Source organism: Pseudoliparis swirei, chromosome 18, assembly GCF_029220125.1.
Source record: "Pseudoliparis swirei isolate HS2019 ecotype Mariana Trench chromosome 18, NWPU_hadal_v1, whole genome shotgun sequence".
NCBI classification, from domain to species: Eukaryota; Metazoa; Chordata; class Actinopteri; order Perciformes; family Liparidae; genus Pseudoliparis; species Pseudoliparis swirei.
Window position 1 is genome coordinate 22,129,304 of NC_079405.1, and position 27,902 is coordinate 22,157,205.

A 27,902-nucleotide genomic window follows, 5' to 3' on the forward strand; every position below is an offset into this window, starting at 1 on the left:
CATCTGCTGGCTTGACACATTTGTATCTCAAGAGAGTAGAAAGGTCATCTCACCGCAAACAGAGAACATGCCCTCTTCTCTTGAGGGGCCTCTGTAGTGTCATAGTGCTGCTCCTCTTTGATAATGCTTTTCTTTAAAAGTGACACGGTAACAACAGTTTCTTTCTGCTGCGACGGGTCCATTAACGGAAACTGAGGCCACATTTACACATAGCCGGGTATTTACAAAAACGAATATTTCTGCCCCTCCGTTTTCAAAAATAACGTTGTACACACAAGGTCGTTTTCAAAAAAGTTTCTGTTTATATGACCACGCATAAATACGCCCCCGGGCGCCATCATAACTATGCCAAACCTGTAGTCGGCAGTGTAACGAGAAGGATAAAGACATGCAAACCAATCAGAATTCTCAAAACCAACAACTACGAAAAACACGATCAACTTCCTTTTCCTTTAGAGAGTAAATATGGCACGACGTTCATTTGTATGGACAGACAGCGAAGTGGAGCTGCTGCTTCGAGTCGCCTTAGATTATAAGGCAAATAAAGCACTCGATAATGTGGATTGGGAATCATGCCAAACTAAATATAGGGATATGTTGGCATTGTTCTTAGAACAGTACCCGTCCGAGACCTCCGAGGAGTATCCTCATGTCAAGGAGGAAATAACTCGGGTGCACCTAAGCAAACTAACTGTAAACATCGGACGCTCACATGACGTGAAGCATTTTTAGTTGCATACTGTGACTCCGTTTGACTTAGTTCACACGCAAACACAAAAACAGAGTTTTCAGAAATCTCCACTTAGGCCAGAGTTTTTAGAAATGATCGTTTTCCGTGATAAAACCTCAGTTTTTGTGTAAATGAAAGGCCAAAACGCATGAAAATATATGCGTTTTCCCATCGTGTAAACGGGGTCTGAGGCAATTCGCCACTTAAGATGGGGCATTTGGCCTGTGCGTTGCTACACTACTTTGCAGGCAGGGGTTGGACTTTGGTACTCGAAGAACTCCGGTTAAAGAAGACAACTGTCCGTCGCTGAAGAGCTAATTCACCACAGAAAACCCTCCATGCAATTGTAAACCTTAGTAGCTGCACTGTTTTACTTCCGGACAGATAAGTAATTAAATATACAGTTGGTGTTGTTAAGATTATACACACAGGGCATATGTTTAGCCCAAAACAAAGTAGGTGGAGGGATCATGTCTTCGTGATGGCGATCCCAATAGCTAGCCTACAATTGTGCCTGAACTAGATGGTACGACCACCAAAAGGACCCCAAGACGGTTAAAGAGACGATTAAGAGTCGACAGCCACGCTAGAAGCTCTGTGAGGCTGTCCTGAGTCCCAGTGAAGCTTTGATATACAAGTCGACGTACGAACAGGATCACAATGAAAATGCTAACGTGCAGATATTTATCATCCTCAACTTTAGCGTAGCATATTAGCATGCTTACATTTGCAAATTAGCGCTTGACGCAACATATAGTTGATGGGAAGTTAAGTTTTGAATGGATTTGGTCATGATCCACAGATATTGGGTAAACCGGACATGTTGAATTGATCATGGAGCTATAGATGGAAGGTACTGGGTTCCCCCAAAGTTGTTTTGTGGCATCCTGAGGTGAATGTCAATGTTGATGCATTAAAAAGACATTTCACTTAAAACGACAGATGTCAACCTTTTAGTGGTGCTAGAGGTAAAGTCAGGATCACCAAAGTCATCCTCAGAGGACCATGAATGTCTGTACTAATGTCATGTTAAGCCATCAAAGAGTTGTTGAGATATATCAGTGTGGACCAAAGTGGTGGTCCAATAGAGCGGCTTTGCTTGGCTAAAACATTTCTGTTATTCTTTTTCTTTCTATCAAACAGTAGTGGCTATTCGCTATGTAAATTTAAAGCGTATGAGTCCTACTGAATGCCTTGATACGTTGGCTTTTTGCTAGAAAATAAGTAGTTTTGGGGGTTTGGTTACTCTTCAATATCGTCAATGTCGTCTCTGTGCCAGTCTTAAATATGATTAGGCCTGTACCTGCAGCCTCATTTTCACAGTGGTCCATTAGCTGCAGAGGACTCATCTGCTCTGGATGAGAAGCACGGAGCGGATTGGATTCCCTCACGCCTTTCCCTCCGTGGACCTGCCCTCAACACGGCCATCGGTTTCCATAGAGACAATCAGGCCAATCACCTCTCAGTACAGTTGTGAGCCATTGCATGGTCCCCTTTTACAAAGAGATCATCCTTGTTTGGTCGACACCCTCTCTGTGAATGTGTCAGAGCTAGGGAAAGATTTATTTTTATGTTGTTTATTGTTTTGTTGAGTGTAATAAAAGACTCTCTCTGTAGAAGAAATTGATAGTATCTTTAAATCTGGGTTTGTTTTGGATTGGATTCATAAGTCACAGCAAATGGAGCTGGAAGAAAACCGTGTACACTACAGAGTGAAGATCTTCACTCCCTTTTGTTTTGCAAAACACAAATAGATATTGACCATGTGATTAAGTAGAATTAATGGGTATACAGGACAAGTCTATATACATAGATTAAATGGGTTAAATACAGCAGAGGGCTTGTGCTGCGGCAGCGGCTCATGAGGTGTGTGTGTGTGTGTGTGTGTGTGTGTGTGTGTGTGTGTGTGTGTGTGTGTGTGTGTGTGTGTGTGTGTGTGTGTGTGTGTGTGTGTGTGTGTGTGTGTGTGTGTGTGTGTGTGTGTGTGTGTGTGTGTGTGTGTGTGTGTGTGTGTGTGTGTGTGTGTGTGTGTGTGGCTATTGTATTGATGCTACCACAGACTCTCCTTCCCGCAGACCAGACACAGAAGTCCCCAGCTCTGCCATGACTCACAGACGCCACCATCACTTGTGAGTTCATGTGCAAATGTTGCATGTTGGGGGATTTCAAGGGATGAGGTGTTAGTCGAGGAAAATTTGAGAGTTTTGCCAGCAAAAACTTACTGCCACAGTGGAAAAAAGGCTCATTTGATAATATATATATATGCTGTGTATATTATATGGAATGTTTATTATTTACTAGCTATTTATGTGGGGATTTTAAAAACAGGATGTGTGTGCTGGTCTGTGTATGTGCATGTATTTTCTGTGTGTGTGCATGTTGCTATTGTATTGATGCTACCACAGACTCCACACAGACTTTTTCTGCTACACCAACAAGAAGTAAAAGGTTGACGGAATTTGCGTAGCTCTGATGATGTCACGCCAGCTGTGCTATTTTTTGAAAGTGGGCAAAAGAAGGCAGGCTCTCTCCCCTTCTTTTCCTAGAGTGTTATTATTATTCAAAGCCTTTCATCGATGCGTCCTCTTCTCTCATCCGGTTTAATCTCACTGTTTTGGTCAATTTGGATCCCTCCAATTGGAGCCTGTCACGGTAGTTGGGCTGCTACATGCATACACAGTCACGTTAAAGATGATTTCTAACACACAAACACAATCAAATTTTGTGAGGAATTAATTACATGACTTCTGTTTTACAGAAAACATACATTTCCTTCAAGATAACGGCTCCTAAACATTTTGTTCTCAGATTAATGACAATTGCTTCTAGCTATACTAATATTAATGACGGTGATCAATATTAATGAGGAATCTGAAGAGAAAAAAAATCTAATTATTCATGACATTTTTGACGGAGTGTCTGCTTACTGTTCTGGAGGATTTATGTAGAGTTTCATGCTTCAGTTTCAGGCTTATATGCAACCCAGTCACCAGAACTGATTTCTGTAAACCTCGGGATATGTTGAATGTCGAAGTTTCTGCATGGAAACTAAGTTCCATAAGCGTGTTTCACATCGGTGAATAAAAAGCAAACGCTGTTCGCGAACGTGCTAACGTAACCAGCGTTACGACGTACTGTAGCAACCATAACAACGTAACTCGTGTAAGTAAGAAACAACTGCCTCTAGCTGACTATTATGCAACAACCATAACAACATAACTTGTGTAAATAAAGAACAGCCGCAGTTGAGGGACTTTATTTCCCAACGTAGTGCAACAACGGAACTAGCATAAATAAACAACCGTCCGTCGGCGATTTTTACGTTACGTAACAATAAGACAACGCTGCACAACAAGTTAAGTCAACGTTCACATTTAGTTTCCCATTGGACGCAGCCAGCAGCCTCCCTGATGAAAGGTGTTTGTTTGACTCGTCAACTACTCGAGTGGTGTTGTTATTCTCATTATTTTACTGCACATCATTTTCAGTAAAGCCAGCATGATCTGCCACTGCCGTTGATTGAATGTACAAAACATGACAAACAACTTTGACGGTCAACGTATCCATTCATTGCGAGAAGGCACCATGCCAACATCTTTTATTGTCGCAATATTGTACTGCAGATCATTTAACATGGCTGTGTTGGGAAGCCGTGCTGGTACCGGGCAGCAGGCGAGTCACATACAAGTCATACTTTCTGCTTCGCAAGTCATACTTTCAGCATATTACCCAGCAGCCCCTCCCCCCGGGTCCGGGCACAGATGCAACGCCAGGGCATGTTCAGAGCCGGCGATCGACTGCCATGACCGATCATGTGATCCATCCCACTTCAAGGTCTCTGGTGGGTCCGCTTCACAGCGCGGAGATTCCTGAAGTACCCTGACTGATCACATGTTCGGCCAAGAATCTGGCAGTACGAGAGTGTGTCATAATCAACGTTGATTTGACTTATTTCTGGTATTTATTGTCTGGTTTGAAGCAACCGTGGAGAATAGAAAGGCCCTCCATTTCTTGATACAAAGCTGAAGTCTCTTGTCCAACTGAGGGGCAGCAAGGCCGAACGACTCTGTAATATGTTGCTGCTCCCAAGTCGATCATGACGCGTTTGTTGCCGTCTTTCTCTTGAGGACACATTCATACGTAGCTTGCAACTGCTGGCTGGATCCATTTCTGGCACCTATGGTGTATTTTGTACTCGAGATTCAATCAAGCGTGTTTTTGTCTTGTTCTTGTGCGACTTGCTCCGCCGGTCTTTGACTGGCTGTAATCAGCTTTTCATCCGTTTTGCTCTTGCTAGACAGAGCCGTCCAGAACTAATCCAATCTGTAGTGACACGAGGAAGTGTGGAAATCAGATTGAGCGATACTCTTCTCTCCATACGCTGGTTGAGTTTTTGTGGTCGTCCATATCTGTAGCAAATAACTGCACCTAATGAGTTGCTGTGTTTCAGGCCCTTCATAGCGATATCAATCGATAGCACAATGCTGTGTTGCAAGTAGAACGCCTTGTATTTCAAATGATGAATCGGGGTTTGGTGTATAGTGTCGCTTCAGCGTTTTGTGAACGCTGTTGTGTTTGGAAACGGGTTTAGTCTCTGATGTTAAAGTATAAATAGTGTCACTGTTGGATGGAAACCTTGCCTCTCCAGTTAATCACGCTTTCAGACAAAAAGAAGGGATACAAGAAGGCAGAGTATTTTTAGTTGATATTTCTTTTGGAGGTAGAGCTGTGAGTTTAACTTTTGAAATGGAGAAATTCGGTAACACATATCTCATCTTCCAAAATAAAAGGTTTATAGTGGCTAAAGTTGCTGATGTTTGCAACATTTATAGAGACATTGCTCTATGTCAGTTTATATTTTTTGCTTGTGGCCATATACGTTTCGGATCATAGTCCGCAGAATTGAAACTATAAATCAAATGTTCAACTGGTCAAATACAAATAAAAAAATGATCACGGACTTGTGTATATATTTTCTTTCCTCTGTATATTTAGTATAGTGAATTGAATTGAATTAATTTAAATAACGTGATGAATGTGCTGATTTTAAACCAAACGTTGTTTTACTAAACCCAACCATGTAGTTTTGTTGCCTAAACATAACTGAGTAGTTCAGTTGCGTTGCTGGTTTGCTTCGTTTCAATTCACGTTTAAAGTTGCGAATATAATCCGGGAGAAAACGTGTTTCCCTCGAAACATTATTTAGAATGCAGCTTAGTTGTGCGGGAACATTATTTTGTCTGAGACAGGTTGCAAAAGGCAAAACACTGCAAAGGCAAATCTTCAAACTGGTTGTCAATTGACTTATCTGGTTAAATAAGGGTAAAAAAAACCTCTAAGATTCAATTAACTATAATTAGCTAAAAGCTTATGGGGCAGCTAGCCAGTTAATAGAAACGCAGACATTCTATCTTATTTTACTTAGTAACATTTGTATTCCTCTTGTATTTTTATCTTGTACATTGTTTATCTTTGTTATTTGCTGCGACTGGCTAGCTGTAGGCCACCAAACTAAATGTCGTTGTATAACAACAATGACAAAAAAAACTAAATCTTTACGAATCATCTGGGGGTTTGGCACTATGATTATCTGCCATGTAAAAGGAGTCAGTCATTTGCTCTATTGTTGATATCGAGTACTGCAGCTGTAACTGGACTTCTTGGCGAAATGGACTCTCTGATCCTGATTCCTGACGTTGCGAGTTATGCGATACAAAGTGTCTCCCAGCTCCAGTCACATGGTTATCTCAGGGTGCAGGGCGCCGCCATAATATGGCAACACGTTTCCCCGACAAGGCGTTGAGGTAATTAATGTGTAAGTGCTCTTCAGAGAAGTACTTAACAATTAGACTTGAACGGCTGTTAATTATTGAGAAACGGCTGTCAGAGAGGGAATGGCGTGGCTGCGGTGAATACAGGGCGATGCCAGTCATCTCCCCGCGCTTCGTAACTGCATGTCGACAGTGGCTTCAGAGGGTCCTCATACATCAGTCACCGTGACAGTGATATGAAAGTAAAGCAGCTGGAGCCGCAGCCCGAGATGGATTGATTGGAAACTTTGTCGTCAGCGTGTTCATACAGAGCGCATTGCGGGACCTTTTTGCTCTCAACATTGTTCCCAATTTACGGCGACGACAAATCCAGCCGCCGACGTCTGCCCGCTTTTCAATAATGAATGGAGCCTGCTGAAATATGAAGGCGCTCGCTGTGCACCTTCTTCACGTCTTGAAAGATGACCGCGTCAAACTGTCTTTAGGCTCTGCGTTAAACTGTCGAGTGCCGGTGCGAATCATAATTGCTGCTCCTCTACCTCCGCGGCCCGGTCCTCCTCGCTGGTGACGGAACGCCACATCAACAAAGCCGGAGGGCCAAAAAAAAGCAACAAATTAGCCTCGCTGCTTTGGGAAGGAGATCTACGTGCGTTTAGTATGCAGCGGTTGCAGTTGTTGTTGGTCGCGGTGATATAAGAGCACTGCACCATATGGGGGGGGGGGAGGGGGCTCGGCTGTTTCCAGCAGGTCGGCAATACAGTAATTACAGCTGGCAACCATCAGTACCAGTGGAAGGCGTTGCAGCTAATTAACGGTGACCACACACGAGCTTCGTCATCGCCATAAATGGAGAGGCTGTAAGTGTATTGTTTAAAAAAAAAAGTTTTTAAATGTATTTGATTCCCTCTCTTCTGCCACCGCTGTTTGTGTGGAACTGATCTAATTGTAACGTCTCTTTTATGGCAGCGCAGCCGAGAGTAGCGGAGATCAAAGCGGCCTCGCTCTCCCATGAATCTGCACGGAGGCTAAAGCTGTATACCTACACACACACACACAGACACACACACACACACACGCACACACACATGATGGTTCTCCTGTTCTGCTCTGCTCTCAGGCTGGTGCTGACATTTATTGGCGTGGCTTGCATGCGGTTCGGTACAGCTCTCCATCACAGAGCAGGCTGTCTGGGTGAAATGGCAGTTGGCACCATGAGCCCCATACACGTCCCCCGCCATGCAGTGTCTCAGCCCACCCGCGCCTTTGTCCTTTATCTCTTAAAAGCAGATTATATATTTTTGGATACCTCTGCTTGATTAGGTTTGTACAGCTAATCTAGACGTGGGGGCTTTAGCTCTCGTCTGATGATTATCACCGGCTGTGATACCGCTCTCAGGTGGTGGTCCAAGAAGAAGAAAAAAGGACAGCCTGACATTTGGTGCTTCCAAGTTGGCTGCCCGCCTAGGCTCTGCAGGTTTGCAATCTCGAAATAAAGCCACATTTTACATTGATGTGAACATAGGTTGCTGCAATGGTAACCTCTGACTTGGGGATTACACTGTACCGTGTCTCCCTTTTTAACTCAGGAGTATGTCTCACGTAATCATAAAAAGTCATACAAAAACAATAATAATAGATCATACAAATAACTCGACTAATAACAGTGCAACACCTTTCAGGTGGAGATGAAGTCAGTGTTCATCTCCCAGGCGACGGCAGCACCGTTGTCGTCTTGGAGATTAAAACGCAGTCAAAACCTTGCATATAAACACAGAAATTGATTTTGTCGGCGCAGAAATCCCATGGACCACAACTCGGGTCCTATCGAATCGTTGCGCGTGGGGAGGAATTTGGAAAAGGGCCGCCTGACTGCTTTGTAGCTGTAGGCCAGTCATATGGGTGTGTAATGCAAAACATTTTCTCTGCATACAAAACACTGTTTCCATAGAAGAAATCTTTAAGTTTTCAGTGGGGTTTTTTAGCTTTTTTTCACTGAAAGCTGCTGCTGCATACGAAAACAACGCTATAGGAATAGCAAAATTGAACTAGAACAGGAAAGTAAAGATAAAGAATAAGCTTAAACTAACTATAAAGCTTGTCATCATATTAGTTATGGCTGCTTTAAACACACTGCGGCAACACCTGAGATCAAAACAGAGAAATTATCCTTGATTTGGGCAGTTTGTCTTCTTCCTGGCAGGGATGTTGGAACAATTTTCTCGGAGTAAGTGTTCAAATATCTGTCAAACACAGCAGTAGTGATGAGATAGAGCGATCAATGAGCCCGACTCGAGGCTTTCAATTCAATTCATCTCCAACTATTTGAGAACTTAACAATTATAGGAAAATTAGGTAAGATTGATTCTTTTTAAAGCTTTTTTTATTTTTTATGAAATGGTTCATATCAAAGAAGCTCATGAAGGTCATGAAACCTAATAAAATATTTTTAAAATCAAATCAAAAATCAAGTCATGAGATAAATCAATTATTTGTAGCCTCTTTGAGCGATAACGTTGTAAGACTCAACAATAAGTTATGTGAATAGAACATATGTTCCAACTAAAATGGAAAACTGAAGACCAGTCTGCTCAGCTGGTGCATGGCCACTTTTCTGAACACTTCATTTCTTTTTTTTGATACATTTTCCATTTGTGATTTCTTACAACTAGTCTATTATCTACTTTGCATTTTGCCCGCATGGACTGAAATGAGCTGTCACATGTGCGTGCGGTTTATGTGACTCAAATCCAGTCCTGCGTTGGCCTTTTACCAGTTGGCATTAAGTGCTCTCATGGCTGTATTCTTGAAACACGAGCCCTTATGTTGTTATTTGTCCTTTCTGAGGCTGTTGCATATCCATACTTGGCTTCGGGCCGGTGTTTGTGTGACAGTATAGTATTGTCCTCGGGATGTAGTAACATCCTGTCAATATTACCCTTAATTCCAACAACTATGCATTCTGGGCCGTGGCCAAACAAATACCATGTCATATTTAAACCATCACATTTCTCATTGAGAAACCTGATATAGATATATATAAATATATATATATGTGTGTTTATATATATATATATATATCAAAAGTTTGGGGTCATCCAGACAATTTCGTGTCTTCCATGAAAACTCACTTTTATTTATCAAATGAATTGAAAATTGAATAGAAAATATAGTCAAGACATTGACAAGGTTAGAAATAATGATTAATATTTGAAGTATTAATTTTGTTCTTCAAACTTCAAGCTCAAAGGAAGGCCAGTTGTATAGCTTATATAACCATCATAACTGTTTTCAGCTGTGCTAACATAATTGCACAAGGGTTTTCTAATCAGACATTAGTCTTCTAAGGCGATTAGCAAACACAATGTACCATTAGAACACTGGAGTGATAGTTGATGGAAATGGGCCTCTATACACCTATGGAGATATTTCATTAGAAACCAGACATTTCCACCTAGGATAGTCATTTACCACATTAACAATGTATAGTGTGTATTTTTGATTAATGTTATCTTTATTGAAAAAACAGTGCATTTCTTTGAAAAATAAAGACATTTCTCAGTGACCCCAAACTTTTTAACCGTAGTGTATATGTTTATATATATATATATATATAAACATATACACTACGGTGTATATATATGTTTTACATAGATATATTTATTTATATAGATATATTTATTTATTTATATATATATATTTATGTATATTTGCCATATGAGTCAGTCCTGTGTTTTCTGTGATTTAGTTCATGCTTTATGGTCTGAAGGGGTTTTGACTCTTCTGGTACGGAGTGTTTTATGTCTTCCGGGCTGAGGCGGGGCACACTGTGTAACCTCTGGCGGCAGTCTACTCTGTCATTAAATGTGCTCAAAGGCATGATTGATAAAACATCAGTGTGATGGACGGATAGAAGATGGATTAATAATTGAACAAATAAATGAAAAGACGGACGACAGACAGAAAGACCGACGGACGGATATATTTTTGACCATCTTATGTCACCATTTCAAAGAAGATGTAACAAGTGCACCTCTTCTCAGTGTGGGCCTTCGGGGGTTAAACCAGACCGAACAATATTGTTCATGTGTTTTGGAGCACCCTCTTAAAAGGCTGTTCTGGTGTCAGGACAGCAGTCAACAGAAGAGAGCGTCAACAGTGGGCCTCTACTGACATCCTGCTTCACCTTTCATCTTGTTTTGGTGTTGGTGCGAGCCGACTTGCCACTCAAAAGGGGTTTAAAGTTTAAAAGACCGAACGGGGCGAAGTGAAGCTCGGGTTCTACCCGCCCGGGCAATGGAAACTGTCAGATGCGCTAACGGTGATCTCTCAACAGATTGTTGTTGTTAGTTTTCAGCCACTCGTCTTTTTTGTAAAATCAAACTTCAAGGCAACCTGCACTGTGCAGCCAGCAAGTAGCCGCCTGTATAGTCTGCAGTGGTGGAATTTACTCTAATACTAGAAGTGTAAAGGCTGCCATATACAATATTTCAGAGGAAAGTATTGTACTTTCTACTCAACTACATGAATAACAGCTATAGGTACTTTAGGGCATCATCCCCTGTTGCCACATTTCAGTAGTCTGTATGCATCAATAATCACTCTGATACACTAAACGAATAATAATCTTTTTATAGCACTGTATAATTGTGGTTATAAGCACTCATAAACATTCATAATGCTTTAGAAGAATAGTGTAACGCCTTCACTATTATCATACTTCATGCATGCTATTTTCTTCTGCAAGGATGATAGTGTATTATAATTCCATTTTCCATATCCATTTTGCTAATTCCTCTAATATAGTTATCTGACTTTTTGCTTTCAGTCAAGTGAAAACATATTTAATTAAATCTAAACATTACTTTACAAGCAATGACCCCTTACTTATGTAACTTTACACTATAATTAATTAAACGGTGATTATAATGCATTATTAAAATAGTTTAACTCATAAAAACTATGGAAATTGTAATACACAATGATCCTTGAAAAGTAAATGTTGTGATATTTGACCTAATAGGTCCTTATACGCATATATATATATATATATATAAGCATATTTAGGAATGCCTATAACTACAATTATACAGTGTTCTATGCTAATTATAATGCATTATATATATATATAATTATAATGCATTATATATATATATATATAATGCATTATAGACATATATATAATGCATTATAGACATACAAATGATCACATGTGTCATGCTTCAAAACTGGAAGGGGCCATTCTACTGTGTTTCGTTAAGGGTTTGGATATGCTCCAATTTTACAAAACATGAAACTTCTCATGAGTTGCATTATTCTCAAAAACTAAGAAGATAACTGTCAAACAGTAAACTTTACCAGAAGTTACGTTATTAAAAAAAGAAAAGAAAAAACACGCAAATTAAACTACAAGTCAGTGTGGGTCTTTAGGGCGGAATGCCACCAGAGGGAGCTCAGCTCTTTGGGCTCCCCGGTCCAGATGATAAGCAGCTTCTGGGAGAAAGCTGCTAAAACACAACAATTATATGTTGACTCAGGTCCAGCTGCTCATTAAAAGGCAATCTCTGGGAATTAATTCACTATTTTGTCATAAAAGTATTCTTTTTCAAATTAAAAGTGTAGTTAAAGTTAAAGATTGAGATAAATAATAATAATAATAAGGGACATTAGTACACTATTTGAACCACACAAAGGTCACCTTTGTGGAAAAGCACTGTGCTTCCTTCCCATTGTGGGAAACATTAGATTTATACCCCACTTCTTGTTTATGAAGCATTAATCGCTAAATTGAAGTGAAACGCATGATGAGGATCCGTAAATTTCATTAATCTCTTTGTTAGGACACATCCTCACTGGTCTCAAACCAGTTTTCAAAAGCTCTTTATATCATCTGGGTTGATTTTGAAAAGGAGCAAAGACAAAGGCTTTAGTGTAGCAACAAGTATTGGAATAATAAATTAAGCGACCAGCAGAAATCACTCATCATTCCAGTTTGAGGATAAACAAACTACGACCCGCTGATCATTTTTAGAGATAGTGACTTTTTTAAAGATGAACTATAATATGGCCTGTGCATATTTTGACTACATTTAGTGAAATTATCCCTGTCTTGGCACAAACACCAATATTTTCTTTGTTCTGTGTATCATCTGAATATTAGATATAAAGATTTACATCTTGCATTTGAATCTTTATATTTTAATACGGCCCTCAGGCCATGAACAGAAACCAATATTTGGCAACTTCTGCCCGTTTTAACATTCCTTATTAACATATTTGTATGTGACAATATTGTTTCATGTACGCTCTTAAGTCATGCACTGTATGAGTGTTTCAGAAGAATGAAATTACATTTAAGAGAAGCGTATGCAGAAATACTTTTTATTTGCGTACACCAATAAACAATAATGTCAAAAGGCAAACTGTTCAGTAGCATTGCGTTTTTATTTTTAATTCTGATCCAATAGAAATACAGATTTTTTTAGCCTGTGACTCCTGGAACATCCTGAATTAAGGAAAATATTGAGGAAGAAACGTTTTTTGGTTCCAGCTTCTAAAATGCGAGCATTACCGAACGCTCTCTGTTTTGTATCATTGTAAATTTACCAGTTTTCTGGTACTCTTCCTTGACCCGCCAGTCTCGAGTCGGGCCCGGCCACAAAGGGGCTCGCTGTAAGCTTCCGTCTTCATACCGAGAGACCTTTGGGACAGGGGCTCAATCCTCGACGGGGCGGAGCCTGAAGCTGAGGGAGCGAGCCATCAATCAGGGTCCAACTTGAGTCATGTGAGGACGTCATGGCCTTGTCACTCCTCCTCAGACCTCAGCTGGCCTCACAATAGCTTCAATTACACGCACAGGGCGGTTCCCCCCCCCGGATAGCGGCGGTCTCATGGGGGCTGTTGGATCCGCGGGCAATGTTCATCGGCTCCCTGAGTTCGGAGGGTGGAGAGGTGGCGATAAGGCCGGCCCTGGCCGTTTATCACTCCCCTGATACGTCGTGGGGATATACGCAGCGCTCGGGCGCAGCAGGCGAGGGGGGCCTTTAATGAACCCTGGGGGGGGGGGAGCGGGTCAAGACTCCACCCTTGCATAACCCCGAAGGAAGAAGGCATCAAACCCCCTTGATTGTATCTCGAAACATTTCTCGACTTCCTCCTCAACTCGCACAAAAAGCTGTTTCCAATCGACGGCCATCCGAGGCCGGAATCTGTTGAGTGCAAATGGAGGTCACATGGTAAACGGTTACGTTGATGAGAATAAACACGATGATGGGATCCGTTCGGCCGACTGAATCAGCAGAACAGTTTGGCTGCCGGCGGAGACTGTTGCCTCAAAGGTTTTAAATATATATATTTTCAAGGAAATACAAACCGCTGTGTTTTTCTAATAATCAGCTCGGCTGATGTGGGGTTGGAAATGTGTTGTGCAAACAGGACTAGCGTGTGCGTGTATGATGTGTGAGGAAGAATGACTTTATTCTTCTGGATTAAATTGGGAGAGGGCTCAAAGGTTACAAAATCAAAGTAAATGTAAGAAATTATTTTTCAGACTTTTTCTTGACGTTAAACTCACAACAGTAACAGATTTTAGCTGGCTTCAAAAGATACCGAGCCGCTGCAGACCAATTTGCCCTAACTAAGATGTATTCTACACCAAGTAGTGTAGAAAATAATTAGTTTTCTAAACGCTGTCATTGAACACAAGAGCAATTTTACAATATCAACCAATGTCGTTGACCAACGCCTGTATCAATAGAACCCTCATTTTTATGAGAAAAAACACAGGAAAAAAGGGAAAAAAACCTCGGGAAGAGATTCCAGCCAAATTATGTTTGGAGCGAAGAGGGTAGAGTGAAGAGAGCTATTCCCAGTAAATGGTCTGTACTTGTATCGTGCTTTTCTAGTCTTCCAACCACTCAAAGCTCGTTAACGCTACTTGTCATTGTTCATCCATTTGGTGACTACCATTCAAGGGGTCACCTGACCTACCGTTCATACGGCATTCACACACGACAGGATTTAGGCCCAAGGACATGTCGACATGTGGAGTCGGGGATTGAACCGCCGATCCTGCTCACCAATGAGCGACAGTCGCTCCAGTGCTGCCAATGGACGCTGCTCTGAACCACCTAGACCTGGAAAGAAGAAACGGAAATGTCAAAACTGGAGGGGAAAAAAGCTTCAGCCTAGAAATCTCTCCAACAAACGTGTTTTTATCATAAGAATTTATAATAAACATTTTTTTTAAGTTTGCAAATACTGGAATTTTCCATAAAATGAATCGAAATCGGACGCCCTGCAATAACCGTCTGAGCTACGCATTAACACTGTTCGTCTTCCTAAATGTATAGTGCATCTGGGGAGTCGTTATCTTTATTACAAAATGAATAGGACGGTCGTAGTGCCTGGTCCTGCTGGAGGTAATGATTCGCTGACCTAAGACGGTCAATGCCTGTGAATAAAAGCTGAGCTCAGCTGGACTGAAGGGCTTGTCCTCCCCCATGTGCCAAATGAACTCTGCAGTTATTAACATAACGCTTTCCTCCAGCTCATTTAGCCTGCAGCGCACCGCTGGCTACCGGAAGACCTGCACCTGGTCCAGCAAACGAAAACCGCTCCTTTACCGTTATGTCAAGTAAAGAAAAAATCAAAGGTTAATATCATCGTCTACTCTGACTAATTTGGTAAAGTAGCAGTTATTAATACTCATTTCAAATGGGATCTCCTTTGTCCACCCTTGTAAAAAAAAAGGGGTAATCAGGCACGGTGGACATCTCAATCCTCGGGCCACTGGAAAAACCGCATGATGGATGGCCTCCCATTTGGCTCCACCGGCTGCTCAATAATGTGCTATGCCCCCGAGCGCCTGGGATGCCCCGTAATGGCTGTCAGCGAGACAAAGGAAAGTGTTTACACTGGTCCTTAATAAGGCGAGAGTCACACGTGTGGCCCAGTCCATAACCTGTCCTCTCGGGACTCTAAATGAACGAGGAGGAAATTACTTTTACTGCACTGTAAATTCAGTCAGTTACAGATTTACAACAGAAACTTATCCGTGTTGAGATGCCCTCACTTTTTAAAGGGACAGTCCAATTATTCGATCAATTAACTTTAGTCTGCTGGTTTAGTTTTCATTTCATAAAAGAGTAAAGCATGTGAAAACAGTCAGGCTGGGACTCGGGGGCAACTTTCCAAAATTTGAAGAAAAATAAATGATGTCATTGGGGTTATTTCAGTTTGGGCTTCGAAATTACACACTTTTTATCGGATAGATATTTATAAATTGTGGTCATGAATTTGGAAATACTTTGACATTTTCCAGGCAGTAAGGCTCAAGAACAGGACACTATTGAGTTGCATTATGGGAAATGTGGGATCTCTTTTTCCAGGGCTTGGTTTATCGAGCAGATGTGGTTTACATTGGACAACAGCGAGATATGAAGGAAGTATTCAATGACTATATTTCTATAAATTAACCAATATTAAAGTATTCTCAGTTCTGCTGCTTTCAGTACATTGCTGGTTATAAAATACAACAAATTGGGTTCACTTTAAAAAAAAAAAAAAAAGTACGTCCATTGTTTTTATGCAAGGGCAGAATCCACCAGCAAGAAAAAGGGCAAACGGAGGCTAATAGCTAATATCTCCAGATAAGAACCTGGACATTTAAATATATCTGAAATAATTAAATAAGCTTATTTAGAATAAGCTTTAGGAAGTTAAGCATGTCATCATTCCCTCTCCAATGTCTATTTTATAATGCTGTTGGAGCGTGTGCTGTTGAGGACCCAAACCGGCAGATAACGATAAAAACTCATGAGGACAGCCCTAGCTTATATGTTTGTGGACAGTTTGACAACTCTGGAAAAAAAACGCGAACTCCAGCTGTGCTAGAAACTTTCAATTCAGTTTATTTTATATAGCCCAATATCACAAATTCCAAATTTGCCTCAGAGGGAGGGACTTTATAGGTGTAGTTGAGATGAGAATGACGTTTGGAGATGGCTGTGTGCTGGACGAGGACCCACTTTACGTCCTTGGCCCCGATTTGGTGTTGCGTCTGCTGTTATCCCACGACAAGATGGTTTCTTGTTTCTTTCTGTTTTCTTTTTCCAGGGTCTTAGTTTGTTGTTAGATCACAGAGCAGAACACATTTGTGTTTATTTTAAGAGCTTTTGATGACTATATTTTCGACGTGTGAACAGTTCTACAAGGCCTCTTTGACAGATCTCTTGGCAAAAGCATTTAAAGATCAAATCCAACACGTCCGTTATAATGTGACAACTATGACAGCTTCCGCCTACAACCCAGATTAGTTTGTTTTTTTAAATCCGTCTCTTTGTAAATCCCTCAACTTAATGACAAGAGGCACTAAATCACTGCAGAGCCCCTTTAACATGAAACCAAGCTCGTTAATTGCAGGATCCCATTATAGTGTTCAGTTAACCTTAATTAAGGGAACGCTCCATTAAATACACAAGCGCTGATACACAAGCGAAGGCCTCCAATCAGCTGGTTCAGCCTTGCAGAATGAGATGGGTTTGTCATCCTCCTGCGTTTCGCTCGGCACCGTCAAACTTTCCTGTGACTCATGTTCTCGTGACTCGCAGCCTTTTGACAAAACGCCGCCTGTTCTCACTTCAAAGCCGCGCGCCGGGGCTGAATAATTGGCGTGCCGCTGGGGCCCGCTCCATCCCACTGCGAGCGCCGGTATCGCATCCAGTCGATATATTTTGTCGCATCTTGCCAGAGCGCTACCGCCAGCTGAATCATCACAGAGGGCAGCGCCGCCCATCCAAATAGTGATATCTGCATAAGCAGAAAGCGACCGTGGCGCTCTGTGCCGCAATAGGGTTTGTTCGGCTTGTTGAAGAATCGGCGAAGTGGAAAATTGACTGACTCATTTCAGCTGAATGAATTTCACAAACATTCTATGCCTTTGCAAAACAAGTCCCGAGGTGTCATTACTTTTCCTTTTTTTGTAACCATTACTCAAAAATGTAAACCTACTATGATTCTTTTTTTTTCATACAGATTTGTACTGAGGGGGAACATATGTGATCATCAAGTATTGATGACCAGCGTTTCTACATTCATCATTAATTCATTCATGCATCTGTACTCATCTATTCCTCTCCATGCAGTATTCTTTTTTGACGAGTTTCACAATGAGTTTCTGTTGATGGGCCATGTTCTTTTCAAATCGTGACTTTGTTAAGGCTGGGTTACATCGACAAGGATTCATTTAATCTAATCTAAGTTTTCTCCAGAGTTTAAAATACCGTAGTCGTCTCAGGGTTGTTTTGCTATCTTTCTATTACCATAAAGAAAACCACTGTTTTAAAAGGTTATCTGTCGTGTTCTTCACAGATCTATCAAAGACAGAGTAATTCAGCTGAGAAAGATGATTTCTTTCTCACATACAGCCAAAGAGAAGTGTGGGGTGCTTGCTTGCTGTTTTATTTTTGTCCCTGTTTTTTACATAAAAAAATTGGTTTTCACTGATGCCAACCAACACCAAGACTTGGTTGCCAATTAGAAATCTAGCAACCCCGTATTGCCCTGAAAAGCAAGTTTATTGATTACATTATCTTTTTAATAATTTAAATACATATGTAAATGCTTGTTTACCTAAATTAAAATGAATAAATGTGCCTAAATTGGCTATAAAAGGAAGTGTGTAGAGGGTGAGGTGGGCAGCTCTGTATTCCTCAACAAAATGTTACATTTTTAGCTAAGGAGTCATTCAGTTAGTTAGCCCAACGTTTCTCGTGATGGCTCGGCAGGAAAAAATTAACGGAGCAATACGGCAAAATAAAAGAAGATAAAAACGACATACTTCAAACTCCCACCCCGGCCAATCAAAGGGGTCCATCAGTGTTTGCCATCGCTGTGCTCAAGGTTGTCCTGGCAACCGGCCAGGCTTTCTGTGCACACGTGTGAGGCTGGGCCCTCACGAGAGCCGGCTTCGCCCCTCTCCGCACCATGTGCTGCTGCTGATTAGCTGTGGAGAAGCTGCGCAGCATCTGATAAAGCCCTAATTGACGAGGAAGACCGAGGGAGGCCTTTGTGTGCATTCTGTTGGCCCCAGCGAGATGCCGCGGAGTCGGACCTTCTCACTGTGGCCGCTTAGACAATAGGAGCAGCTGTAGCTCAACTCTGATGATCGGGGACCTCCTCCGCTCTTGACATTCTGAGGGAGAGGAGACGGGCACAAGGAGAGAGGGTTTTGTTCCAGAAAGAGGGTTGTTTGGGGGGAAACTTTCTTTTTTTCTTTTTCTATTTATTGACCCAACACCTCCTGCAGCCGTGGTGTCCAGTGGCTGGCGTCTTTATCGAGGCACTAGAGAAGCTTTTTTTTTGGAGGGGACAAACGGGGAGGACGGGACTGCTCGACATTAACAAAGGGAGCAGAGGGGTGCAGGTTCAACCCCCTCCCTGTGGCCCAGATACACACAGGCGGATGCTGAGATGGGACTGTACCATGTGGGGTGTCGGCGTTGCTGCCTGACAGACTAAACTGTGCTCTGCTCTCCTGAATGCAACACATTCTATGGGACCTTGGACCAATGACATTTTTAATCTGAGCCTTTGCTACTCGCTGACAAGATGTTGAAGTTCAAAGCTTTTTGTTTGGATTACTGGCAGTTCCTCTGTTTCCAGCCTCTAAACGGCTTCTATAAAAGGTGAGATACAGTTTTGTTGATTCCAAAGCGTCGAAGACAAAAAGACACACGGGGATAAGACTCGGTTCAAATGTGTGTGGCCCTCTCTGTGAACAGATTTATTCGGTTCTCATTGTGTCGTAAAATTGCGTTTTTGTTTTCATACTCCACTGTGAGAGGGGCTGAAACGAGGTCTGCGAGGTCAATTGGTCTGAATGAAAGCGCTATTGTTGCAGTCGCCCCCCCCCCCCCCCCCCCCACCACCCCACCCGACAAGCTTCCAGTTTAGGACTCGGCCTATTGTGCGTGTGGTGCCGCTCATTGTTATTGGCTGGGCGGCACGAGGCGACGCGTGCTCTGTCATCCGCTGTTCCAGCGCCAGTGTCCACAGTCTGTGTTCAAGTGTTTGTTTCTCTTCAGTTTGCCTGACGGATGTCAACGCTCGCTTCTTGTACACGTGTTACCGAATGTGCAAAATGGGATGCGTTTGTAGAAATACGATGACGACTACCTGCAACTGAAAAGGGGCCCCTCACAGAATGTACACATTAAAGACAGGTTCAGGTCAGTTAGTGCAAATAGATGTGTAGGAGCTGTGTCAAGTCTGAAAAATAAAACCTCATCCTGCTTTCCATACTAGAAACATCACAAAGTTAAGAGTTTGGAAAGTTAAGAGTTTTTGACCTTGATCCGCACCAGGGACTAAAACAGTCTTGGATCCCATCAGCTACCGGTGTGACGACGACGAGCCTCAAGAGGCAATGGGACGTTATTTTGGTGGTTTTGGAAATAGACAGTTGTTCAGCTAATGCTCAGCTTATTTTAAAATATTTCCCCATTGCCGACGGTATCCGCTTACAGAGATCAAGTCAGGATGTCTCGGCCTCTGCTGCTCAGACTTTGAATGTTCTAACTTTATTTACCTGTGTCTCTCAATCTACACAGTGGATGGCGTGCCCCTTTAAGCTGGTGCTGGATGATTAATTTAATTAATTTTTGATTCATTTAAAGTGTAAAATGCCCATATTATGATGTCGCAACACAACACGTTAGTAAGCTGTAACATGTAGAGTTACACTCATGTTGCGGTAGAATTACAAGACTCAACAAGGCATTTTGCACTAATGTGCATGATTATTCGTCAATGACGTTTTATCTCTTCGTACAAAAGGTGAAGCCATGTGAGTTGTCTGAACGGTGTACGTGGATTCCCTTTTTTTTCTTTTCTGTTTGGGTTCAGTCTGTTTTTACGTTGTCGCTAGGTAGCCTACGCTAGCTCGTCAGCAGCCTGGAGCGGGCAGGACAAATGGGGTGAATTCATAAATATACGCACAACCACATTATTTAGAAATGCATAGTTGTAGCCAACTGAAAGCAAATTCCCGATATATTGCTCTGCCAATTTCCACGTTCCACAAGCTGGTCTTTAAGGGGTTAGCTAGCTGATGAATACATGGTTACATTTATGGTTTACAGGAACTAAAAAAGAGTGGGATTGCATTATAAAACACATGTCATGGGAGAAGAGAAAACTAAAAAACGTGAAGGCTTAACTGAAAGCTGCTTCATTTCAGCTGAAAAATATCCACATCAACTGAAAGTTATTTTTATATGACTTCTGTGGACAGACATTTAAATGGGTTTTGCAGTGAATGACTATAAAAGCCACTAAGTAAGTGACGCACTCAGCTCGGAAGCTAATTTTCAGCAGGTTTTCCTGGCCTCGGTTGGGTTTCATTTTCTCTACATAATGGGAAAGACACCCGTGGGGTCAGTTGAAGTGAACTTTTCGGTCTGATTCAGAGAACGGTAATCAAAAAGGTGAATATGCGATGTGGAGAGGAATGTTTCTTGTCACACACCTCTGGGCAATATTTATTCATGAGTCCACCCAGCCCCACCCCCACCACCCTCTCTTCCACGCAGCCTTGTCTCTAGAGGGTGGTGAAGACACGGCTTAATGCTTGTGTGTTTCCCGTTTAAATACCGGGTGGTGATTGGTCGATGGAGACCCGGTTCATTCAGCTTGAGGATGAGCCAAACCTTTGTGCTGCTCTGGAGTGCGGCGGGACTGTAAAGTGTTAATTTTGCTGTTGGGGTTCCATGATTATTTTTTTCAGAGACAGACGGTAATCCGCTTCATCTCCGTGCTTCAGTCAGTCTGAGGTCATGTGCCAAGGACAGACCGGCTCATAATAGCGGTTGGTCTCGGCAGCAATAAACAAAATGTATATAGCATCTTTTTTTCAATACATTTGTAAAGGGTCAGTTCACATAAATCACAAGAAGAAGTGTCACTTTTCTCTCGGGTTGTCTTTCAGGGATGTCGTACCTTATTTAGATGAGAGAAGAGAACGTGCACTGGAAGACTAATGCAATGCAAACAATGTTTCTGTAATCTTGGATTGCTGCTGCTGATAACACCATGGATTGTGCATCATTTGCAACCCCTGCCTGCCCTGTCTCAAGGTCTGATTCTCAAAAGATATTACACAAATGACTTTTCAGCACGAACGCATCCATAAAGCTTTGCAGTTGACTGCAATTTTACCTTTTTTTTTGCATCTTATTGCCAATATATATATGTGGCTAAGTATCAATACAATCTTTTTACAGTACGCTCATATACGCCTCTGCACAAGGTGGGTCAAACAATACATGATTAGAACAAAATCTGAATTACGTTATTTTATTTCAGATTCGATTAAATACGTGCAACCAAAACAATAAATGCATCTCCCGATCAAGGGAGACGACGCACAGCAGCGTCACTTCATTCAATTCAATTCAATTCAATTCAATTCAGTTTATTTGTATAGCCCAATTTCACAAATTACAAATTTGTCTCGGAGTGCTTTACAATCTGTACACATAGACATCCCTGCCCCAAAACCTCACATCGGACCAGGAAAAACTCCCAAATAACCCTTCAGGGGAAAAAGGAAGAAACCTGGAGGAGAGCAACAGAGGAGGATCCCTCTCCTAGGATGGACAGATGCAATAGATGTAATGTGTACAGAAGGACAGATTTAGAGTTAAAATACATTCAATGAATATGACAGAGTGTATGAATAGTTCATAGTAGGCATATTCCACGATGGAGACCTCCACGATCCATCAGGCAGATGGCGGTGGGGAGGAGGAGGGCGGAGTCTCAACAGGACAGTGGCGTAGTCATGAGCAGGAATTACGACCCAGACGATCCATCAGGCAGATAGATCTATGCCGTCTCATAGGGTCCGATGACCCCATGAGACGAAAGTCAAAAGGACTTCCGGGAGAAAGCAGAGTTAGTAACGTGTGATTGAGAGATGAAAATTCATCCTTAAGGAGAGAAAAAGAGGAGATAGGTACTCAGTGCATCCTAAAACGTCCCCGGCAGCTATAAGCCTATAGCAGCATATCAAGGGCTGGACCAGGTGAACCTGATTCAGCCCTAACTATAAGCTCTGTCAAAGAGGAAGGTCTTAAGTCTACTCTTAAACGAGGTGACTGTGTCTGCCTCCCGGACTGAAATTGGAAGCTGGTTCCATAAAAGAGGAGCTTGATAACTAAAGGCTCTGGCTCCCATTCTACTTTTTAAGACTCTAGGAACTACAAGTAGTCCCGCATTTAGTGAGCGAGCTCTAGTGGGGCAATATGGTACGACAAGCTCCTTAAGATATGATGGAGCATCACCAATCAAGGCTTTGTAGGTTAAGAGAAGAATTTTAAAAGTGATTCTTGATTTTACTGGGAGCCAGTGCAGAGCAGCTAGTGCAGGAGTGATGTGATCTCTTTTCTTAGTTTTAGTGAGAACACGAGCTGCAGCATTCTGGATCAACTGAGGGACCTAAGAGATTTATTAGAGCAGCCTGCTAATAAGGAGTTGCAGTAATCCAGTCTCAAGTAACGAACGCGTGAACCAATTTTTCTGCATCTTTTGAGACAAGATGTGCCTGATTTTTGAAATATTACGAGATGAAAGAATGCAGTCCTTGAGATTTGCTTTACGTGGGAGTTAAAGGACAAGTCCCGATCAAAGATAACGCCAAGATTCTTTACAGTGGTGTTGGATGCCAGGGCAATGCCGCTACAGAATCCACATCACCAGATAATTGATCTCTGAGGTGCTCAGGGCCGATTAAAATTACTTCGGTTTTGTCTGAGTTTAACATCAAGAAGTTGCAGGTCATCCATGTTTTTATGTCTTTAAGACATGCTTGAATTTTACAGAGTTGGTTGCTCTCCTCTGGTTTTATCGATAAATATAGTTGAGTGTCATCTGCATAACAATGAAAGTTTATGGAGTGTTTCCTGATAATATTGCCCAAAGGAAGCATGTATAAGGTAAATAAAATTGGTCCAAGCACAGAACCTTGTGGAACTCCGTGATTAACGTTGGTGGTTATCGAGGCGTCATCGTTTACAAATACAAACTGAGATCGATCTGATAAATAGGATTTAAACCAAATTAGTGCCGTGCCTGAAATGCCAATCGACTGCTCCAGTCTCTGTAACAGGATGTCATGGTCAATGGTGTCGAATGCAGCACTAAGGTCTAACAAGACCAGGACAGAGAGGAGTCCTTTATCTGCTGCCATTAAGAGGTCATTTGTAATTTTCACCAGTGCCGTCTCGGTGCTGTGGTGTTTTCTAAATCCTGATTGAAATTTCTCAAATAAACTATTATGATGTAGAAAGTCGCACAACTGATTTGCGACCACTTTCTCAAGGATCTTGGAGAGGAAGGGAGGTTAGAGATCGGTCTGTAGTTAGCCAATACCTCTGGATCCAGAGTGGGCTTCTTCAGGAGAGGTTTAATAACAGCCACCTTGAAGGAGTGTGGTACGTGGCCTGTTAGCAGAGACACATTGATAATATCTAATAGAGAGCCGCCAATTAAAGGCAAAACGTCTTTAAGCAGCCTCGTGGGATGGGGTCCAAGAGACAGGTAGACGTGTTCAAGTAGAAACCGTTGAAAATAATTGGTCACGGTTGATAGGAGAAAATCCTCCAAATATACACCAGGGCATACAGCGGTTTCAAGGCCATTCCACTTGAGGACAGATTGGCACTGGTTATGGGCAAGAGATTATTAATCTTGTCCCTAATAGTTAAAATCTTTTCATTAAAGAAGTTCATAAAGTCATTACCACTAAGGTTTATAGGAATGCTCGGCTCCACAGAGCTGTGACTCTCTGTCAGCCTGGCTACAGTGCTGAAGAGAAACCTGGGGTTGTTTTTATTTTTTCTATTATTGATGAGTAATAGGCTGCTCTGGCATTACGGAGGGCCTTCTTATATGTTTTAAGACTATCTCGCCAAACTAAGCGGGATTCTTCGAGATTAGTTGAACGCCATATGCTCAAGCTTTCGTGACGTTTGCTTCAGTTTGCGGGTCTGAGGGTTATACCAGGGAGCAAACCTCCTCTTCCTCACTGTCTTCTTCTTCAGAGGGGCTATCGAGTCCAGTGTCATTCTCAGAGAGCCTATGGCACTGTCAACAAGATGATCAATCTGGGACGGACTAAAGTTAGACCAGGAGTCCTCTGTTATATTGAGACGTGGTATCGAATCAAATACAGAAGGAATCGCTTCTTTAAATTTAGCTACAGCACTATCAGTTAGACATCTAGTGTAGAATTGATTTTTTAAATCTCGCTTCTTCTTTTTTTTACATCATGCATTTTCAAAAAGGGCATTCATTCATTTTACATGACATCTTCATCTCCTGCATCGTGCCCACGTCCATCATCACAGAGCCACTAGCATGGCTGTAAACTCTCAATCCGGTTTCCTGTCTTTTCATCTGGGAGTCCTCCAATTGAAGGCAAATCAATATCTTAATGGCAGGTTTGTTTTGTAATATTAGTAATTTAGGTGAATCGACCCTGTAATAGCTTCTCTGTGATATCCTTCGCAGTTGCATATCTCATCCTCTCGCCTCCAGTAGATCAATGACCCCCTTGGTAATTTGTCAACCCCCACTGTTCGTCTGCGAATGGATTTTACCTGTGTTAATGGCTGGGGTTGACAATAGTGGCCAGTGTGTTGATGTGGTGTGAGGAGATCATGTGATTTCCCGACACAGAGCTGTGGTAAAGGCAGAGGGGTGAACAAATCTCTGATAGAGCTTGACCCCCTCTGCTGGTGTGGGTCACTGAACCCACATCAAACTGTCCAAACACGGTAGTTCATCAGCACTGAAGACATTCCCCCCAACCCCCATTCCCCTACCCCTTCATCATTCACACCCACCGATTCCTTTCTGCCTCACATTTCCTTTTCCCCAGGCGGACATGACCTGAGCCCCCGAGTGTACCACCACTAACTCTGGACAGAATAATTGCACATAAAGGTGGCTCCAATTATGCAATCCAATTCCTTGCACAACGATCTGGGCTTTGCCGTTTTTTCCTCAGGGATTCATCAGATTACAGAGTTTGTATCTCTACGTTAACAGACAGAGCCATGGCCTTTTGATATTCCACTCTCATTGTGGAAGGGTAGAAGCAGTCTCCGCTCAGGACCAAATGCAGGACATCAAAAGGTTTCCTAACACACAGGTCACTGGTCGTTGTCAGACTGATACTGGCAACGTCCTGATCTTTACAAATGCAGATGAATCTTAGATAAACCTCAAGAGGCTTTCAGGATTCACCCCAGCTCACCCACATAATGGTAATGATTTGTTGCTTCATACTCTAGAGCCCACTGTACACTCTTTGGAATAAAGTGTTCTTCAGCTTGGGTAATGCTTTTGGTTCCTAGTAGAATGTTTTATAAATATAAAACAATCTTTATAAAAGGCAGAACCTCTTAAGGGTAGAACCTTTTATAAAGGAAAACCCTTAATAGTGGTGGGGTTTATCTAGAAACCAATATAAAGATTTATACATCGAACCATAAGTCAAAAACTCCCAATAAAAGGTTCTAGAGGGAACACTTCTTGGTGTAACGCTTCCACACAGAAGCCCCTCTGGAGGTTGTACCTAGAACCTTTCCACCTTCCAAGATTGCTCACACAATATATATATAACCCAACCAAGGGGTTCTATACTGTACCTGTTTGTATTCCAAGGGTTTCATCTAGAACCCACCCAGAGAACTCTTTTGTATTCAAAAGATTATATCTAGCACCTACCCAGCAGATTCTTCTGGGAAAGCATTTCTATTCCATGGGGAGTCATCTCAAACCCACACTGGGTTTCCCAGAAGGGACGGCCAGATGTGGTGCGGCGCAACCCACAACAATCATGGTTCACGATCTTATTTTAAGGATCTCTTAATACCAATGCGCTTAACAGTCTTTGAAGAACTATTTATCTTAAAACGGGTTCTTTAGATGAAAAGGGTTCTCCCCCCTAGTCTTGTAAAAAGCCATTCTTTAAAAAAAAATCTTCAAAAGCAGTGTTTCTGGGTAAAACCTCAGACCTTCGGGAAGGGAGTGTAATCATCTAAACGAGACACATAATAAAGATATGCTCTAGCAGTGGCGTTCTGACGAATTAAGTGAGAAATGTTGTAATAAAAAGACCGTCATCTAATTGCATTCATTTGCGGGCCAAACCGAGCGCAGGCCTGTGAGTGAGTCGGTCCTCAGAGCGTGCACTGACACTAAGCTCTTTTCAATTCGAGTGCTCTCGGCCTGCCAACCCGTTCTCCGATACGCCCGTTGGCAGATATGCCTCGTACGACCAGTTTGATACCACCCGCCGGCGCCGCTCGCTCTCTCTCTGAGGTTTTATCCACGCCGTGAAATGGAAACCGTCGTCAAAATCAATCTGCTGCGAAAATGTGTATGGTGTAAAAGTGTGGCGCTGCAACTTGGAGCTTGCCCAGAGCTTTGTAATAATAAAATAATAATAATAATAATAATACATTTATTTTATAAGGCGCCTTTCAAGGCACTCAAGGTCGCCGTACATACAACACATTAAAAACAGTTCAATTGATGTCTTGGTAGTCATGGTACGGAGTGAGTGACACTCGGGCGCTCTTCTGTTGTTTAGTTCGTATTAAGTATTAAAGATGTCTGCTGTTCTTCCAGCTGCTTCTCATCTCGTGTCTTCACTGTATTTAGGAGATGCAGACGACGGGCAACATGAAGGCGGCAGAGAATCCAGTTATCTCATATTTCCACCACATTACTGATACTGACGGTTGTCTTCATAACTGCCAATAGCTGACCCTGCACATGAGTGTGTAGGCGAGGGGGGGGGAAGACGAATGCAGAGAAATGTAGAGCAGGTGCTCGGAGGAAGGCCACGGGGGCTGGCGGGGAGGGGAAATACTTGGCTATTCTTGAACGTCTAAAATAACAAAGGCAAACTTGTGACAGGATCGGCGTGAGGACATGACGGTGGGGCAGCGTGTCCTGGACACGCAGCGGAAGTGTACGACTACAGGGCCAACTATTCAGGAAGCAGACTTGTGCTCTTGTGTGTTCTAGTGAACGAGCAAAATATGAGTAAATGTTTGATCACCCTTATGGACACGTACACTGACCACACGAATAAACTCAAAGACTGCACATGGTAAACTTAGAAGAGATTGTCATAAACTATAACCTTGGTCAGTCCCCGGAAAGGTGTACTTTCTGTGCAGTTATTATGCAACTATGATCAGGATTTACATTTTTAAGGGATATATATATATATATATTGTTATTTTACAGCTATAGATCAAAATGTGATTCAGATTTTAAATGCAAAACGTAATACAACAATAAAGTACAATACATGCTGACCTTACACT

At 42.1% G+C, this 27,902-nt stretch overlaps 1 protein-coding gene across 4 annotated transcripts in view; it reads left to right on the forward strand.

Moving 5' to 3' along the window:
- iqsec1b (IQ motif and Sec7 domain ArfGEF 1b) overlaps positions 1-27,902 on the forward strand; it is a 208,261-nt gene that overhangs the window by 117,065 nt on the left and 63,294 nt on the right. Inside the window, exon 1 of one of the 4 annotated variants that reach the window (XM_056438399.1) lies at positions 18,607-19,184. The exons of the other annotated variants lie outside the window; for them this stretch is intronic. Coding sequence (XP_056294374.1) covers positions 19,108-19,184 — 77 coding nt within the window. The 5' untranslated portion in view covers positions 18,607-19,107. Of the gene's footprint in view, positions 1-18,606; positions 19,185-27,902 lie in introns of those variants that run through there. 4 annotated transcript variants of the gene reach the window in all.